The following is a 17,040-nucleotide window of genomic DNA, read 5'->3' on the forward strand; positions in this document are numbered from 1 at the left end:
GTCGGGGGGGACCCGCATCCGCGGAAGCGGCTGCGAGTCCCCCCCGCCCGCCCTCGCCCTCAACCCTTTTCCCCCTATTTTAATTTTTAATTAATTTTTTTGGCCTTTAATTGCCGAAAAGGGGGATGTTTTGCTGCCATCTAGTGACTCCCGGGCTCCCTTCCGCGCCTCCCGAGCGGTGGGTCTGCAAGAATAGTCAGCAAGGCAACGGGCTGGGTTCTTTATGAGTTTAATTCTCTTGGGCTGGGGTTTTTAATTAATTTAATATAATTTTTCCGCCTTTTTTTTTTCATCTAACACCTTGCTTTTCTCTCTTGACACTGCCTTTGCAAAGCCCATGAAAATACAAATCTCAGCAGGGCGATGGTGGGCTTAAAAGGTTTTTTTTTTTTTTTAAGCTTTGCGAGTTTTTAGCACCCTGAAAGCTGGAAAAAATCCTGTTTCCCGTTTTTTCTTTGGAAATCGGGATTTTTTTGAAGTTCTTCTGCTCTTCCATCAAAATCTCCTCGGGTTCAGAACGGGCTGTAGAGCCTCGGGTGGCTCAGGCGGGTGTTACGCTCTCGACAGCGTGTTTACTGTCGCGGTTGTCCAACTATTTCCTTCCACGTGCGTTAATAATGTATCTCAATTAATAGGAAAAGCAACTGAAACTCTTTTAAAATCCCTTTTCCCTATCCTGCGCTGCTGAAAAGTGGTGTAAAGAAATTTCTGAACCAGTGGTTGGTTGTTTGAAGGAATTAATTTCAGGAATAACGGGATATTTTGCAGTCGAGAGGCTGGGAGATGGGTGGAGTCAATTTGGTTTTGCTTTTTTCCCTCCATTTTGGGTTGATTAGCACAGCTGGAAGTTATAATTAGCAGGTGTGACCGGGGGATATGGAAACAAACCTCCACGTGCTCCAGTCTATGGAGCTTGGGTACAGGCGGTGGTAAAAAAAACCAGATGCCAAGCATCTCTGAAGGGCTGGTATCAACCTCCTTCCTCTTCCTCAGGGTAGGGTTGGGGGCGGGAATTGCCCTCTTGTGGTTGTAGCTGAAGGGAGAAGGGAGGGTGAATGCAGGGCACAACCCAACTGTCAGCATCACAGAATGCTATGGGGTTGGAAGGGACCTCTGGAGATCATCTCCTCCAACCCCCTGCCACAGCAGGGTCACCCAGAGCAGGTCCCACAGGAACGTGTCCAGGTGGGGTTTGAATGTCTCCAGAGATGGAGACTCCACCACCTCCCTGGGCAGCCTGTCCCAGGGCTCTGCCACCCTCACAGGAAAGAAGTTCCTCCTCATGTTTAGGTGGAACTTCCCATGTTCAAGTTTGTGCCCATTTCCTCTTGTCCTGTCCCTGGGCACCACTGAGAAAAGCCTGGCCCCATCCTCCTGACACCCACCCTTTCAGTATTTATAGGTGTTGATCAGATCCCCCCTCAGCCTTCTCTTCTCCAGACTAAAAAGCCCCAAGTTCCTCAGCCTTTCCTTGTAAGAGAGATGTTCTTGTCCCCTCATCATCTTTGTAGCCCTCTGCTGTCCCCTCTCCAGCAGTTCCCTGTCCTTCTTGAACTGGGGAGCCCAGAACTGGTCCCAGTGCTCCAGCATCGCTGATGCTGAAGCAGATAGTAAAGGTTAAACAGGTTTTTAATAGAAGGGGTGGCCTTTTTCCAGTTGGGATGCACTTGATTCACAAAGAGAATTCCTCTTACTGTAATTCCAGTAGTTCTTGATTCAGGAGTGGTTTTAGACAGAAACATTTACCCAGCGAGGGCTGACCTCCCTTCGCTGCCCGTCCCCTGCGCTCGTTTGTGCTTTGTCTGTCTTTTGAATCCTTAGAAACGCTCAAATTCTTACTAGTTACAATTTGAAAACACTGTTTGGAAAATAGTCGTTAATTAAAAAACCCTCCTCCTTTGTTGGAGGCGCATCTGCAGAGCGGGCACCTCTTTGGGAGCCCTTTGAACTCCCGGGTTTGGTGTCCCCCGCGTGTTCGCTGCCTTTCCCTTCCCGCTCGCACCTGTGGCCCTCGTGTTCCGGGGTGATAACGGTGCCCTCTTTGTGGTTGGGGTCTCTTTGTTAAGAAGAAAACAACCCGTTTCTGGTTTGTTCTTGCGCGTCTCGATGAGTTTTCATCCCTAAAGCAGAAAAAGTCCAGATCGCTTCCTGTACAGTCAGATTTCCAGGGATTGTTCCGTAGCCATTTAATGCCATAAATCAGAATTGAATTATCGTAGTGATTCTTGTGAAGTGTAAATTTTTGTGGTTTTGCTCTGTTTCCCCCTGATAGAGAACAAAGCTCTGGGGATTGCTTTTGCTGGTGGTTTGGGCTGGAAGGGGACGATCATTTCCTGTATAATTTCTTAGTCAGACCTTAAATATGTGGTGAAGCTTGTCTAAACCCTGAACTGCGCTCTGGGCTCCAGGATCACATTTTAACTCTAAAATGGTTGTGCTCCTCAGAGCTCTTGAAAGGTGATCGAGAGACCTATGTGGTCCTCTCTGCTTCTCTTGACTTTTTGCAGGGGTAGGATCTTGATTTGACTACACGCGACGTCAGACGTGCAGAATAAACTCTTAAAATTAACGAGGGTGTGAAATTATGATGCTCCTGGTTGGGCTAAAAAGCGATTGGCTGGTTTCAAGTTGAATTGAATCTTTTTTGATTTTACTTGCAATGGAAAAATCGTGTCTTTGCCTGGAGAAAAGTAGGTGATTAACTCTTTGGCTCCTACTTAACGGCACATTTAACAGAGGGATGCTGTGACAATAACCTGGAACACACACAATTAGAATATAAAGACCCATCTGCGTTAATTTTCATGTTATGGGATGTGCCTGAATTAAGGAAGAAGGACCTTTTGAGTTTGTAGGTAAAGTGGAATTATCTTTAGATTTTCATGTTATGGGATGTGTGTGAATTAAGGAAGAAGGAACTTTGGAGTTTGTAGGTAAAGTGGAATTATCTTTAGTTTAGGGAATCTGTAGTTCTTTAAGTACTTCCCAGAATTGATGCTGTTGGGGAACGTGATGCAAACCTTCTCAGATCTCCTGGAATGCTGTGACTTATTCTGGGTAACGAGGCCACCGCAGCCGGGAAGTCTTGGTTTTCTAGCTCGTAGAGGCTGTTGAAAAAAAAAAAAAAAGAACATTTTAAATAGTAAGAATAACAATCTATAAGTAACTGTGATGCTGAAGAGCTGCCAAGTTGCTTGATTGTTAATGGTTTTCAAGCGCTGTGGTCTCTCTTGGCGGGTTGGAGCCCGATGGGTGGTTGGTTTTTGCTTTGGCAAAGCTCCGTGGAAGGGAATGAGCAGATTGTTTTGATGCTTTCCCTGTAGATGGAAGACGGTCACTCCCTTTTCGATTACAGCGTCGGACTGAACGACATCGTTCAGCTCCTGGTGAGACAAAGCCCAGCGGTGCTCCCCGCTGTGAGTAAGGAGAAGGATCCCGAACTCTCCGACACCGATTCCGGCTGCGGCTCCGGCCAAAGCGAATCGGACAAAAGCTCCCACAATGGGGAGGGTGCCCTGGAGCTGGAGGGACAGCCCAGCACCGCTGCCCAGCAGGACTGGCCCGACCCCGGCTTCGGCCTCTACAAGGTGAGTCACTGGAAAAAAAAACTAAACAACTAACAGCCCCACTTCGGGAGGGGAATTGTTTCTCTGGGGTTGAGACTTTCTGAAAACCTCTCGTGTCCCACTCGTGTGGGTGTTTTCTTTTTTTCCTTAAACCCTCCAAGAACAAACAAGCAAAAAAAAAACCAACCCAGTAACCCACAGACCAATGAAATGTAACATGTTGTAGGTCAAAGTATTCTATTTTTCATTTTAGCCTTTTGACTAAAACTACAATACATTAATTTATTTTTTAAAAGCATTCAGAGTGCCTGTTTTGATTTTTAAAAACCTTTCCCAATGTTTTTGCTCCAAGTCACTGCATTTGTCAAAGCTGAAACTTTCTTGAATGAACAAAAGCAAATCTCAACCAGCTGCTCAGAACCATTTTACTTTTCTATTTCATTGGATTTTATTACAAATGTAGTGATGTCTTTGCCAGACTGAGCAAGACAGTCCTGAGAGTCTGTTGTAGACTCCTTAATAGTGGTTTGTACTAGAGAAGATATGAAATCATGTTTTTATACTTGTTGGTGTAGAATGTGCTTTTAGCTTTAGAGGTTGAACCCGAGAAGACTGTAGGGACGCACAATGGGATCAGGAAGGCAAAAAAAAATATATCTTAATTTTTAAGATCTGTTAAATTTCTTGATGATGATGAAGTTCTTCAGATGGTTAAATCTCCAGGTAGACTTGGAAATTAATGCTGAATTTGAGGATGTGTTTTGCTGAGCTGTGGGCTTTGCTTTGTGCAGATCAATGACTTGGTCGACGCTCGAGATACGAACATGGGAGCGTGGTTTGAAGCCCAGGTTGTAAATGTAACCAGGAAAAAACCTACAAAGGAATCAGCTGAGAGTTGCACAGATCCCGATCAGCCGACGACCGTGCCCGAAGAAGATGTAATATACCACGTGAAATACGAAGAGTGAGTTTTGTCACCTTCTTGGCTTATAAAGTCATTTGGATTGTGGCGTTGACGGGAAGTTTTATTGTTGAGATCCACAAGGTAAACCAGAACTGGGCTCACTCGGTAATTACAATTAATGGGGCTCAAAAATGTAAGTTTGTCTTACAGTTGGAATTCCAGGGGGCTGGTTTTAGAACTATGAAATGCTATTAACCAAGTTTTAAATGGGATACAACAGGAACAAAGTTAAAGTGCCCGATTCTGGCTGTGTCTGGGTGGGAGAAGGGGATTTTATTCTTGATATTCTTTTATTTTGCGCGGCATCGGGTTCTTTAATCAAGCCCTCTGGATAAAATCCATCACCTACAACAGCTTGTGATGTTGAATCTGATTTTTCTTCTCTGTCCCTCTGTGCCCTCCCTTCTACTTCAAGTTACCCAGAGAACGGAGTTGTAGAGTTGAGTTCGAGCGATGTACGGGCTCGTGCACGGACTATTTTGAAGTGGCACCAGCTAGAGGTAGGACAGGTGGTGATGGTCAACTATAATCCCGATGAACCAAAAGAGAGAGGTTTTTGGTACGATGCGGAGATTCTGCAAAAAAGGGAAACGAAAATGATCAAGGAGATAAATGCAAAGATATTACTTGGGTAAGCAAATTCCTAACGTGGAATAAATTGAATTCTCCAACTCTGCTTAAGCTTTCGTGAGGTCCGAGCGACTCTGCTGATAAAACTGACGCAAGAAAAATGGTGCGAGGGCAGTTCTGGGAGAGAAGCCGGTGTCCTTCTTGGGTGATTGACTTTGTACTGCCTTTTTGATTAATTTCCACTGGAGGAATTGAACTTTAAGCTTTAAGGAATCACGGGATACACTGATCTGTGGGTTCACGTAATGCTGGGATATTCACTAAGAGGAGAAGAACTGTTTACTCCATTAACTATCCTTAACGATTTTACAAAAAATTTGGTGTAATACTTGCTGCTAGATATGATGGTGTAGGCTGAACCCTCGCTTTACATCCAGTTCTCTCCTGAAGGAGAAAATGAGCCTACATCTAAGGGACTCTCGGCTTCAGGGGGAAAAAAAAGTATATATTTTTTAAGTTTCACACTGTTGCCAGAATATTCCCCCTCTTTCTTCTCACCACAGCGATTCTGATGTTTTAACTGTAAAATATAATCGGAATTAGTCTGAAAGAGGGAGAACAGTTACTAACGATAAACTGAAGGCTACAAGTGCCTGGATTCTTGCTGAGCCAAGAAGGGGTACACTTTAATGGCATGAAAATGAGTTGATTTGTGGTGTCGTGCCACCGTCCCTGATGATGTGATGCTGGAACAGGTTTCATGTGATGCAGGGCTGATTCCAGAGCAGTCTGCGTTACCGATGTACCCTCACAGCTCTGAATTCATGCCGGATGATACTTTCAAAGTCTGATCTCTTTGACTTTTATCGCCTTCTCCTTTCAGGGAGGCTGGGGATTCCTTGAATGACTGCAGAATTACATTAGTGGATGAAATCTATAAAATCGAAGAACCAGGCACTGCTTCTCCAATTAACGCCTGTCCATTAAAACGTGAGTCTGTTGCGCGGTTCTTGCACGTTTCGGTTCTACCGTGTGATGTTCTGCTGATTGTCTTTGGGAGGATCAAGGGTCTAAGAGTTGAGACGCTTGTAGTTGTGGCTCCTCTTGACTATTTCAAGGGTATCTTGGCACTTTCTGGAGGCTGAAGTGGCCTGTGGTTTGTTTTTGCCAACAGGACAGAACGGACCCGTGTGTAAAGCTTGTAAGGACAACCCCAACAAGACCTGCAGAATCTGTGCGTGCCATATCTGTGGAGGCAAACAAGATCCAGATAAACAGCTCATGTGTGACGAGTGTGACATGGCTTTCCACATCTACTGCCTCAACCCTCCCCTTAGCAGTATTCCAGATGATGAGGACTGGTAAGTTCTAAGTATGTGTGTGTTGAATCGCAATTACCATCTAATTAGGAGCAGAAAGTGAGGTCTAGGGCTTCATGCTGCCCTTAGGTGGCAACATTGTGAGGTGAAGAGATGTTTGTGTGTGTGTTTGGTTTTTGGTAGGACTTCATAGCTTTTCTTGAGCATCAGTTTAGTGAGAGCATGTTTGAAGCCAGTGGCTTTCAAACTTCTTTTCCTGGTTTGGGGATCTCCATCCCTGTTCAAAGAGAGCACAGCCACCAATAAACCAAACTCAAACCTGATGCCAGGAGGTGTCACTTGGGTAATGGTCCTTATGGGTTGCTTATAGATAGTCCACAGGCACCATCATCATTTTAGGCTGGTGATAGATACTGTCCTATATGTGAAATGTATATGGTGATAGATATGGACAGTGAAATACATCTATCTATCTGTTTCAGCATTTTATACAATGTTTCTAATGATACAGCAGATTTCCTGATACATCTGCAGTGGGTTAGAAGGCTGTGCAGGGACACCAGCTCATACTGGTCTAATACCAGTAGGGAGGGTTGTTTCATGTCCTCTTGAGGTTCACACCAGGAAATTGTAACTCGGTATGTTTTCAGGAAATTCTCTTTTAATCTAAGGCTTTGCTACTAGTTAATTTTTATCAACTGGTGACTCTAGGTATTGCCCTGAATGTCGAAATGATGCAAGTGAGGTGGTTTTAGCAGGAGAAAAATTAAAAGAAAGTAAAAAGAAACAAAAGATGGCATCTGCTAATTCATCCTCGCGGAGAGACTGGGGCAAGGTCAGTTCAAAAAGCTATTTTACTTTGAAGAACAGTGTGTGTTACTTCCTTGAAATTCTTGGCTGATCAATCTTGCCCTCTGAAACAGGGTATGGCTTGTGTTGGTCGCACAAAGGAATGTACCATCGTCCCCTCCAACCACTATGGACCAATTCCTGGCATTCCCGTTGGCACCATGTGGAAGTTCCGAGTTCAGGTACGAAGCTGAACCCTGTAGCCCCTGTAGGGAAAACTGGGAATGAGCCAGCTCTTCCCAGGCACCTGAAACAGTTAATCTTGGAGTGTGTGTCACTGGACGTGTGAGTGCAGAAAGGAAAGAATTCTGGCTTTGTCTAGACCAAGTGTTCCATAACTAATGCCCCATTGTCCGGGCCTTTCAAGGGGTTTTTTTCTTTAGTCCTTTTTTGGTGACTCAACCCCCAAACCAACGTATTTGTTTCCAGTAGCCTGTCCTGTCCAGCAGATGTGTGGTATCTCCCACTGGTTCTGCTGGTAACAGGTCTCTCTCGGGTACCTGGATACATTAAACAGGTCTTCTCATCCTGTTAGAAAGTTGGGGAAGAAAAAGCCCTGAGAGATCCAGCTCTTGTCTTCCAGTATTAGATGGAGGTTGCTACTGCAAGTCTTTCAAAACCAATCTCCTTATACAGGCATTTAATTTTAATACCTACATTATTCTAAAATTCTGGGAACTTAATAAGCAATCTCAGTGCGAAGATCCAAATTTCTAAATGAACATCACAAAAAATACCCATGTGTTCAATTTGCTGAAATATTCAATGCCTTTGGGGTTTTTTTTAAGCATTTTTTCTTTTCTCTGCCTGGAGCTTTTAGGAGGATAGTGGCGAAACACAGTTTCACACTGTAATATAAGCAAAGCAAATCTGAAATGGAACTATTAGTTAATTTAGTTCCAAGACTGACAGATAGTGATGTTGTTTGTGGCCTGTTGAACAGCAGTTGCCCAACAAACTCTGGTTTTGCCCCAGGTGAGCGAGTCCGGCGTGCACAGGCCCCACGTAGCAGGGATCCATGGCAGGAGTAACGATGGGGCCTATTCCCTGGTGCTGGCAGGAGGCTACGAAGATGACATAGTAAGTGAATCTTGATTATTTATGTCTGAGAACCAAACAAACTCATCGGTAAAACAAAGGCTTGACCTTAATTACTTCTTACACATACGAGACGCTCATTTTGATGATACTTATGTTCTTCAGAAGAAAAGTAGGCAAAGGAATACTACAGTAATATGTGTTAATCCCAGAAATGGGATAAATGTGAATTAAGTTTAATCTAGGCAAAGGAATACTACAGTTCAGTAATATGTGTTAACCCAAGAAATGGGATAAATGTGAATTAAGTTTAATATCCATGTGTCAGTTTTCAGCCCAAGGGTCCTTAGCTGCCTTCACAGGGTGTGCTTTGCATCCATGGTTTGAAGAGTCTCTTGGTACATGTTGTCAGGTCCTCGTGTGTCAGGAGAGTGTTCAGAGCAAAATTAGGGATAGAAGTTCTACTTCTGACTGCATCGTTGGGTTCTCCTGGCCAGACCTGACCCCTCTGAGGCCGTACCAGGCTCTAGGGCTCATTCTTGTGGGTCACCACTCATGGAAAGAGGGAGCCAGGAGTCTCAGTGGCCGTGTCAAGCCTGAATCCTGGCTGTGGGGTCACGTACCAGTGGAAGTGCTGAGGTGCCAGTTAAGGTTTCCTTCTCTGGAAGGTGCCCCCAGGCTTCTGGGCAGCTCTGGTGCCTGTGGTGAGCAGAGGTCTCTGTGAAGTGGGCAGAGGTCTCTGTGAGGTGCGTGACAAGACACCAGTTATCACCTTGACTCCTCTCTTGGCAATGTAAGGGAGGGCCATGGACTGAGTCTGGGAGCTTAAACAGAGGAAGCACCTTTTTTTCTTCAGAATATAACATTAGAGCTACTTGATTGAAAGACTCTTCTGCTTTTATTGAATTATTTTTTTATGAATGTGTCGAACCCATCCATATACGTTTCAGGATCATGGAAATTCCTTCACATATACAGGGAGCGGAGGGCGCGATCTGTCTGGAAACAAACGCACAGCGGAACAGTCTTGTGATCAAAAACTCACCAACATGAACAGGTCAGCAACCTTCGTGTTCCATCCCTGACCTTAGGACTTGGCAATTGGGAACCCAAAATATTTTGTCCCGTTTCCAAAAGAAACAGGCCAAGTGGAAAAACTGTCAAAATCAGGTTTTGACCGTGCTGGAGGCTGCAGATCAGTTGCACAATGGAAATGCTTCTTACAGTGAATGAATTAATGAAACAACTGTAAATGGTATTAGTCTGACAGTAAATATTGACTGAAATTTAAGGAACAGAGTAGTAAATTAGCCTAGAGGTGTTTATATTCTCTTCTGAGGACATTTGCAGCCACTGGTCACCCTGGGAGACCAGATCACTTGTAATTCTGGACTCTTATTCTTACAAATAAACGTGGATTGGAGTGGAGGAGGTGAGGAGGTGCTCTGGGCACAAATGTGGAGTGGAGGAGGTGAGGAGGTGCTCTGGGCAATTACAGCAGGGTAATGTAATGAAGAATCAGTGTATTTAAAATGTGGCTTCTCAGGAGGCTTAATGACTATCTCCCAGAGTTCTCGGTGTTATACAAGATACTTGAAAGTGTTCCTAGTTACAATAAACAAACAAAACAACTGGCTACATCCTTTTTCCTCCAAAAAGATTCCGAAGGGGCTCCTCTATCTGCAAAGAGGCAACAGCTTCCAGTTTTTCAGGAGCCATTCCTGTGGCTTCTGCTGCTCCTCTCAGTATTGTACTCAACTCTATCCATGTGTTGCTCTGAGTCAAATACTATAGTTTAAATTTATTATTTCTCAGTAGCTGGTTTACTATGAAAACTCTGCTTTGCTCTGCCCTCCCTCTGATTCTGAAGGGTTCTGCTCTGTAAATACACTAAGTTTGTTGGATTTTTCTCTTGCAGAGCTCTGGCTCTGAACTGCAGTGCTCCCATCAACGACAAAAACGGAGCTGAAGCCAAGGACTGGAGAGCTGGGAAACCCGTCCGCGTGGTGAGGAACGTAAAAGGAGGCAAACACAGCAAATACGCTCCTGTAGAAGGGAACAGATACGATGGAATATATAAGGTAAGGAGGATTTGAGTTCCTTTACTGGATGAGGAGAATTTGGTTATGGCCAGTGGGTTTTTACAGTGTATGATGGACTTGCATCTGACTCTTTTAGGTTGTGAAATACTGGCCCGAGACGGGGAAGTCTGGATTTCTAGTGTGGCGTTACTTGCTTAGGAGGGATGATGAAGAACCTGCTCCTTGGACCAAAGAAGGAAAGGACAGGATGAAAAAGTTGGGCCTAACAATGCAGGTACTCCTCTGGAACATCAGCAGGGTTCCTCTGGACGACGAACTTGATGGACATCAGGAATTCTTCTGTTATACATTTTATTGAGGATGATCCTTGTGTAAGAATCGAGACGTCCCCTGAGACCGAGGGGGACAAAAGTGCTTTCAGTCTTGTGGGTGGTTTGATTTCTTCTTACATCAGGAGGTTAAATGGACAAAACTCGCTTTCTTGTACAGAATTTCCAGTCTGAATAAGAGCTTTGGCAGAGCAGGGATCGATTGCTTAAACTGGAGCAGTTCTCGAGACGTCGTTCTTCTGATCTGTAACAGTCTCTAAGTCTGTGAAAGGTGCATTTGCATTGGATGCTCTTTGTTTTGTGTTTTCCTGTAGTATCCTGAAGGGTATTTGGAAGTTATTGCAAACAAAGATAAGGAGAAGGAAAATAATGGAGATGATGAGTTTGATACCCCGGGGAAAGGAAAGAGGAAAAGGAAATCAGCAGGTTTGTGGCGTAGGCAAGTGGATATAGAAAGCCTTGTAGGTTTTTGTGCATTTTATCTAGTTATTATTTTCTGGTTGCTTTTTGTTTGTTTGTTTAAGAAGTCATTGTGTTTTCTTTCAGGTGGGGAGGAAAAGCTCATTACCTCTCCCACAGGGACTCCAAAGAAAACTAAAGTTGAGCCATACAAGCTGACATCTCAGCAAAAAGCTCTCATAAAAAGTGATGAAGCCAATGAAAAACTGTGGAATGAAGTACTAGAAGCTCTCAAGGATGGACCGGTACGTCACGCTTATCCTTACAGATATCAAGTGACAACTAATTAGTGTACTATCCCTAGATACAGAGTTCTTGGCTGCGTAAAGAAACAGCCTCAGACCTACAGCATTTTTTTTCCACTGTAGACATTCCCAGCCTAAATTTAACGTACTATATTTGAGGTCATTAAGTAGGAGAAGAACTTGTTAACGGGACTATTTTTTTTAGCTTGTTGAAATTTATAGAAAAATTTTCTATGTCTAAAGTAACCTATTGCATTTAGTGAGCTGTGTCTTTCAGAGAGTAGGAGCAACAAGCTGATTCCTGTGTTGTTCTTTACAGAAATTTCTAAATAAAGTTGAAGAGGCCTTTTTGTGTATCTGCTGTCAGGAGGTCGTGTTTCGGCCGGTCACAACCGTGTGCCAACACAACGTGTGCAAGGTGAGTCACTGGAACAGCTCTTCTGGGGAGCCAACGAGCCTTGAGCTCGTTCAGTGGGGAGAGAACTGGTGAAGGTGTGTGTAGATTTGGGGTTTTTTTTGGCCAGGAGTTAGTCCTTTAGCATGAGGCAGGTTTGTATTTTAAAATTTAATAGAATCATAGAATTGTCTAGATTTGGAAGGACCTCTGAGATGATCAAGTCCAACCATCAACCTGACACTGCCAGAGCCACCACTAAACCACAGCCCTTGATTTGATGACAGTTCTTGGGCATAGAAGTTTTTTTGGCATGTGCTTTAAAGACAGTTCCACTATTGCATTGCTGTGACCCGATTCCTACCCCCTTCCTTCAAAAGATGACACGAGCCGCTCTGCGGGCTCAGTGCTGCTGGGTGACACCGATGGGTTCCACGGGGTTACAGAGAGTAGAGTAGGGGGTTTGTTTTGTTTTTTTGAAGAAGAATGTGTTTTTGCAGAAGCTCTGACAGTCTTTAGCAGCTCTGGGGGAATTCTTGATCTTTAGAAATGTAATTGAATGAAATAACTCTACCATATACCTAAATACCTGTGACTAAGATGCTGTGGTGAAAGGAGGGTGTAGCCAGGGGGGTTGGTCTCTTCTCCCAAGGAACAGGGGATGGGACAAGAGGAAACGGCCTCAAGTTGCCCCAGGGGAGGTTCAGATTGGAGATTAGGAACAATTTAGACAGAGAAAGGGTTCTTAGCCTTGGAATGGGCTGCCCAGGGAAGGGGTTGAGGCACCATCCCTGGAGGGATTTAGAAGGTGGGTTGACATAGTGCTTAGAGCCATGGGTTAGTGATGGGTTTATCAGAGTGAGATTGATGGTTGGACTGGATGATCTTAAAGGTCCCTTCCCACCCAGACAATTCTAAGTGCTGTTGCATCTAAGGAAGGAGGTTCCCTTCCCAGCTGTGCTCATTGCTCTTGGCCTCGCTGGGCTCCTGTCCCAACCCGGCTGAACCAGGACGTTAAAGGCATCTCATTTTTCCATTTTCTTAACCAATTATTATTTTTTTTTATTTTATTTATTCTTCCCCAGGATTGCTTGGACAGATCCTTCCGAGCGGACGTGTACAGCTGTCCCGCCTGCCGCTACGACCTGGGCAGGAATTACACCATGCAAGTGAACGAGACCCTGCAGAGTGTCCTCACCCAGCTCTTCCCTGGCTACGGCAACGGACGGTGATTCTGTAAAGCACTTCGATTTTTTTTTTTTTTTTTTCTTTTATTCAAACTTATTAATTGAGTTTTCAATGGGCTTAATTTAAAAAAAAAAAAAACCCAACAAAAAAACCAACAACAAAACAAACAAAACAGTAGTCTGTGTTCTCCCAGACCCCTAAAAAAGTTTAATGTCTTCCTCGTTTTTAAAAAAACTATAAACTTCAAGGAATATCCTTTTGTATGTTTGTGGGTTTTGTTTTTGTTCTAAATGTCAAACTTCGCTTTTTTTTTTTTGCTGCCCCCCCTCAAAACTGCCACTCATCAGCACAGAATTGTTATTTTTTTTTAAAAAGGATTTACAAAGTGCTTCCGGTAAGGCTGCTAATGATTATGAAAGTTCTCAGAGTGCCCCCTCTGCCCACTCTTATTTTTCTATTTTTTTTTTTTCTATTCCAAAAAATAAAATAAATGGCTTGGTTGCTAGAACAATCTTTACCGTTTGGGGATTTGGCCATCAAGGTAGAGTTGTGCATCACCTTGGCAGCATTTTGACGCTCAATTTGTACAAGATGGTTTCTGGCTTAACGATCTTTTTTATTACCACAAGTGGGTATTTGCTAATTATTTTTTATTTTTTTTAAGAACTGGGTTTTATACATTTGAGAAACCTATCGAAAGCCATTTCCTGCTAATTTTGTATATCGAAAAAAAAAAGAAAATAAAGCTGCTTGTGTATAGCCAAGTGGTGGGAGCAATATGAAGTACTACCTCAGCTGGACTTCTTTCTTATTAGGGAATTATTTGTTCAGCCAGGTGCTGTCTTCTATCCAGAAATGCCATTGTGGAATATACTAAAGCCATTCTTAAGTGCCTTTTGTCCTTTGCTGAAAGACTGGGCTCTGAATCACCACATATATATATCTTTTTTTATTATTTTTTTTTTTCATAAGCACTGAATTGTTTAAACTCGCCGACCGGATTTTATTCTTTGGGTAAAATAGAACACTGTAGCTGTAAACCATTAGCACAGATTTGCAGACTTTCAGGTTTCCTCCTAATGCTGGGTGTATTATGATAACATGCCTTTTTTTTTTTTTTTTTTTCCCTTTGTTTTGCTGCATTTCTACCTGGAAATGGAGAATAACCGATTCTTGACTTTATTTTTTTTTTTTTTGATGAAACATTGTGTTTATTGTCCATGACACCAAGGAGGTGTACTTTTGTCCATGGGTTGTCTTTTTTTCATTTTCCTACCATTACCAAAGTTTGCAGTTTAATACCTCAACAAGACAGGGATGTTTTTAATCACACTTTACTGCAGACAGACTGGAACAAATGTGCCTATTTTTGGTTTTCTTAACTCTCTTACCCTTTTTAAAATTATAATGTTAATATGTTAGGGAAAAAAAATGCGTTTTATAGGGGTTTTTTGCTGAATTTGTCAATTTTTTGTACAATGTGCAAGTTGAAGTTCTCAAAATAAATATCTTTTCAGATGAAAATGTTGACTGTTTTCCTTTTAATTCTTTTTATCTGAAGCGGGTTTCCAGACCTAATTGCTTGTGCAGAAATTTGTATTTATGTTCAATTATGCTAAGCCTTTTTATTTTCTAAGGCCTATTATTCTCATTATGGTTTTTCACTACAAAGAAATTGCGGAAAATACTAATTTGATACTCTTTTCTTCAAAAGATCTGCTTCCAGGCACTAGTGAAAGGCGTATATTCTGTTCAACTGAAAAAAAGACTCCCAGAATCTCTCTCTTTTTGGGGAATAACTTATGTTAGATTTCCACAGAACTGAAATCCAAATATCAACTGGCAATTGGAATTGCCTGCACATATATCGAATAAGACCAAAATTGTTGGCATTGTCATGCCCCGTATTGAAGGGGTTTATTGCCTGTGGTGGGAGCATCTCCATCAACTTATCAAACCAGAGGAATAAACTAAAACACAGGTTTTCATAACAAATGCAGATGGAGAAAACACAGGCGTGTTAAAAACAAAAGCTGTGAAACTTTGCAACTGCTGTTTAATCTGCCCTCTTTAATTTTATTTTAATATTAGTGTTAACATTAAACACTCTCAATTTCAGGTATTTAAATTTCATTGAAACTGTCCTAAGTTTTAATCTATATTGTGATGAAAAGAATTTGGGGTGAGTGGGTGAAATGAAGGAAGTTGTGTGTGTATTTAAATTGAAAGAACCTACTGCAATAACTTCCTTAGTCTATTGTTTTTGTTATTATTTAGAATTTGGAAAACAAACTTTGTTTTCCTATGTAGATTTCAGCGTACTGAGTGTTAGTGTTTATTTAGCATGAATTGGGATTTCTCTGCAAACTAGATAATTTATAATTTGGGGGTTACAGTTTTCTATATATAAAGCTCTGCGAGGAAATTGACTGTGCTATAATGTGAGCTTTGGATATGAAGGGATTGTGTGTTTTAATGAGGAAAGTGACAGTGCTATAATGTGAGCTGGTGTGTGGCTTTGGATATGAAGGGATTGTGTGTTTTAATGGTAGAATATCTCCTTCTCTGGAGATACTCAAAACCCAGAGTGGGTTTTGAGCAGTCCAACCTGCTCTGGGCGACCCTGCTTTGGTATCTCTGAAGGTTCCTTCCAACCCTGATGATTCTGTGATTCCTAGGATGATGCTCCTGTACGTTTACATTGTGAAATTCTGGAGTAAATACGCAGTATGTGATCTGGTAAAATAAGTGTTTTGTGTAGATAAGGAATGGGGAAGCAAGAATAACAACATTACCAAAAAAACCCAAACCAACACAAGGATCTTTCTTCTATTTTGGGAATTCCCATCTCGCTCCCCAGCAAGTGTACAGAATCTATGGTCTGCGCGGTTTAATTGAGCGCAAATTAAAAAATGCCCCTGATAGTTCTCCATCCTGGCAGGCTTCCACCGTCCTGTAATTGCAGCCAGTTTGGAAAGAGTTATCTGCTGTGTGGGGCTGATGACTGCTGCCCGGGCTGCGAGGCGGCAGCTCAGGGTTAGGGGTACTCACCTCACCCTGTGGCATCTCCTCAGCTCTGAGGGGGGGCTGTCAGCAGGAGAAAGGCACCCACCCCTGTCCGAAACCAGGCTGCCAGATCTTCTGTGGGGGAATGGGAATGAAGTGGGGGTAAATCCCACCGCTCTGAGGGGGATTCAGCACACTGTCACTACAGGATGGTTAACTTATTTTCGTTTTTTTAAAGCTCCAGGTAGTGAAATCTAGAAGGAGCCTCAACCTCCCACCTGGATGCCGTGAGAGCCTGACACATGACGTTTCTATGTTCATGTCCCTCAGGGGCTGTGGGTCCCCGGGTCCCTCTGGGGCTGCCCCTCCCCGCAGGGGTGAGGTGCCGGGTAAGGTGGCCTGTACCGGGGGAGGCACCTTGTGCCCGGGTAACCCCCCTGGAGGCTGTCACCGTCTCTGTGACATGTCGTGTGTGCCATCTTTGACACCTTTCTGCCACTCCCGCTCCACTTTCCCCTCAGGAGCGGAGTCCCCGCGGCCCCATGTTGTGCGGGGCCGCCTCAGGGTGAGCCCCTTCAGGGTGAACCCCCTCAGGGCGCGACGCCGCGGCCCCGAGGGCGCTGCCTGCGGGCTTGGGGGACCCGAAGAAGGTTAACGATGGCTTCCCCGGGGCTGGTCGGCCCCGGCGCCCCCCTGCCCCGCCGCCATGGGGCCGCCCACCGGGGGAGGCACCTTGTGCCCGGGAAACCCCCCTGGAGGCTGTCATCGTCTCGGTGACATGTCCTGTGTGCCATCTTTGACACCTTTCTGCCACTCCCGCTCCACTTTCCCCTCAGGAGCGGAGTCCCCGCGGCCCCATGTTGTGCGGGGCCGCCTCAGGGTGAGCCCCTTCAGGGTGAACCCCCTCAGGGCGCGACGCCGCGGCCCCGAGGGCGCTGCCTGCGGGCTTGGGGGACCCGAAGAAGGTTAACGATGGCTTCCCCGGGGCTGGTCGGCCCCGGCGCCCCCCTGCCCCGCCGCCATGGGGCCGCCCCCGGCCGGTCCCTCCCCGCCCCATTGGCGCAGGGCGGC

The 17,040-nt window shown here is 44.3% G+C and overlaps 1 protein-coding gene across 1 annotated transcript; it reads left to right on the forward strand.

Moving 5' to 3' along the window:
- Positions 1–3,220: 3,220 nt before the first annotated feature.
- On the forward strand, positions 3,221–13,737 carry UHRF1 (ubiquitin-like with PHD and ring finger domains 1). Its single transcript, XM_014952887.1, has 15 exons — positions 3,221–3,587; positions 4,358–4,530; positions 4,946–5,161; positions 5,984–6,090; positions 6,275–6,461; positions 7,131–7,254; positions 7,343–7,450; positions 8,244–8,348; positions 9,257–9,363; positions 10,225–10,387; positions 10,485–10,622; positions 10,992–11,103; positions 11,224–11,381; positions 11,701–11,799; positions 12,861–13,737. The coding sequence occupies exons 1-15, from the start codon at positions 3,324–3,326 to the stop codon at positions 13,005–13,007; spliced, it is 2,208 nt and encodes a 735-aa protein (XP_014808373.1). The 5' UTR covers positions 3,221–3,323; the 3' UTR covers positions 13,008–13,737.
- Positions 13,738–17,040: the final 3,303 nt, after the last annotated feature.

Source organism: Calidris pugnax, unplaced genomic scaffold (genome assembly GCF_001431845.1).
Source record: "Calidris pugnax isolate Ruff unplaced genomic scaffold, ASM143184v1 scaffold199, whole genome shotgun sequence".
In the NCBI taxonomy this organism is placed as follows: domain Eukaryota; kingdom Metazoa; phylum Chordata; class Aves; order Charadriiformes; family Scolopacidae; genus Calidris; species Calidris pugnax.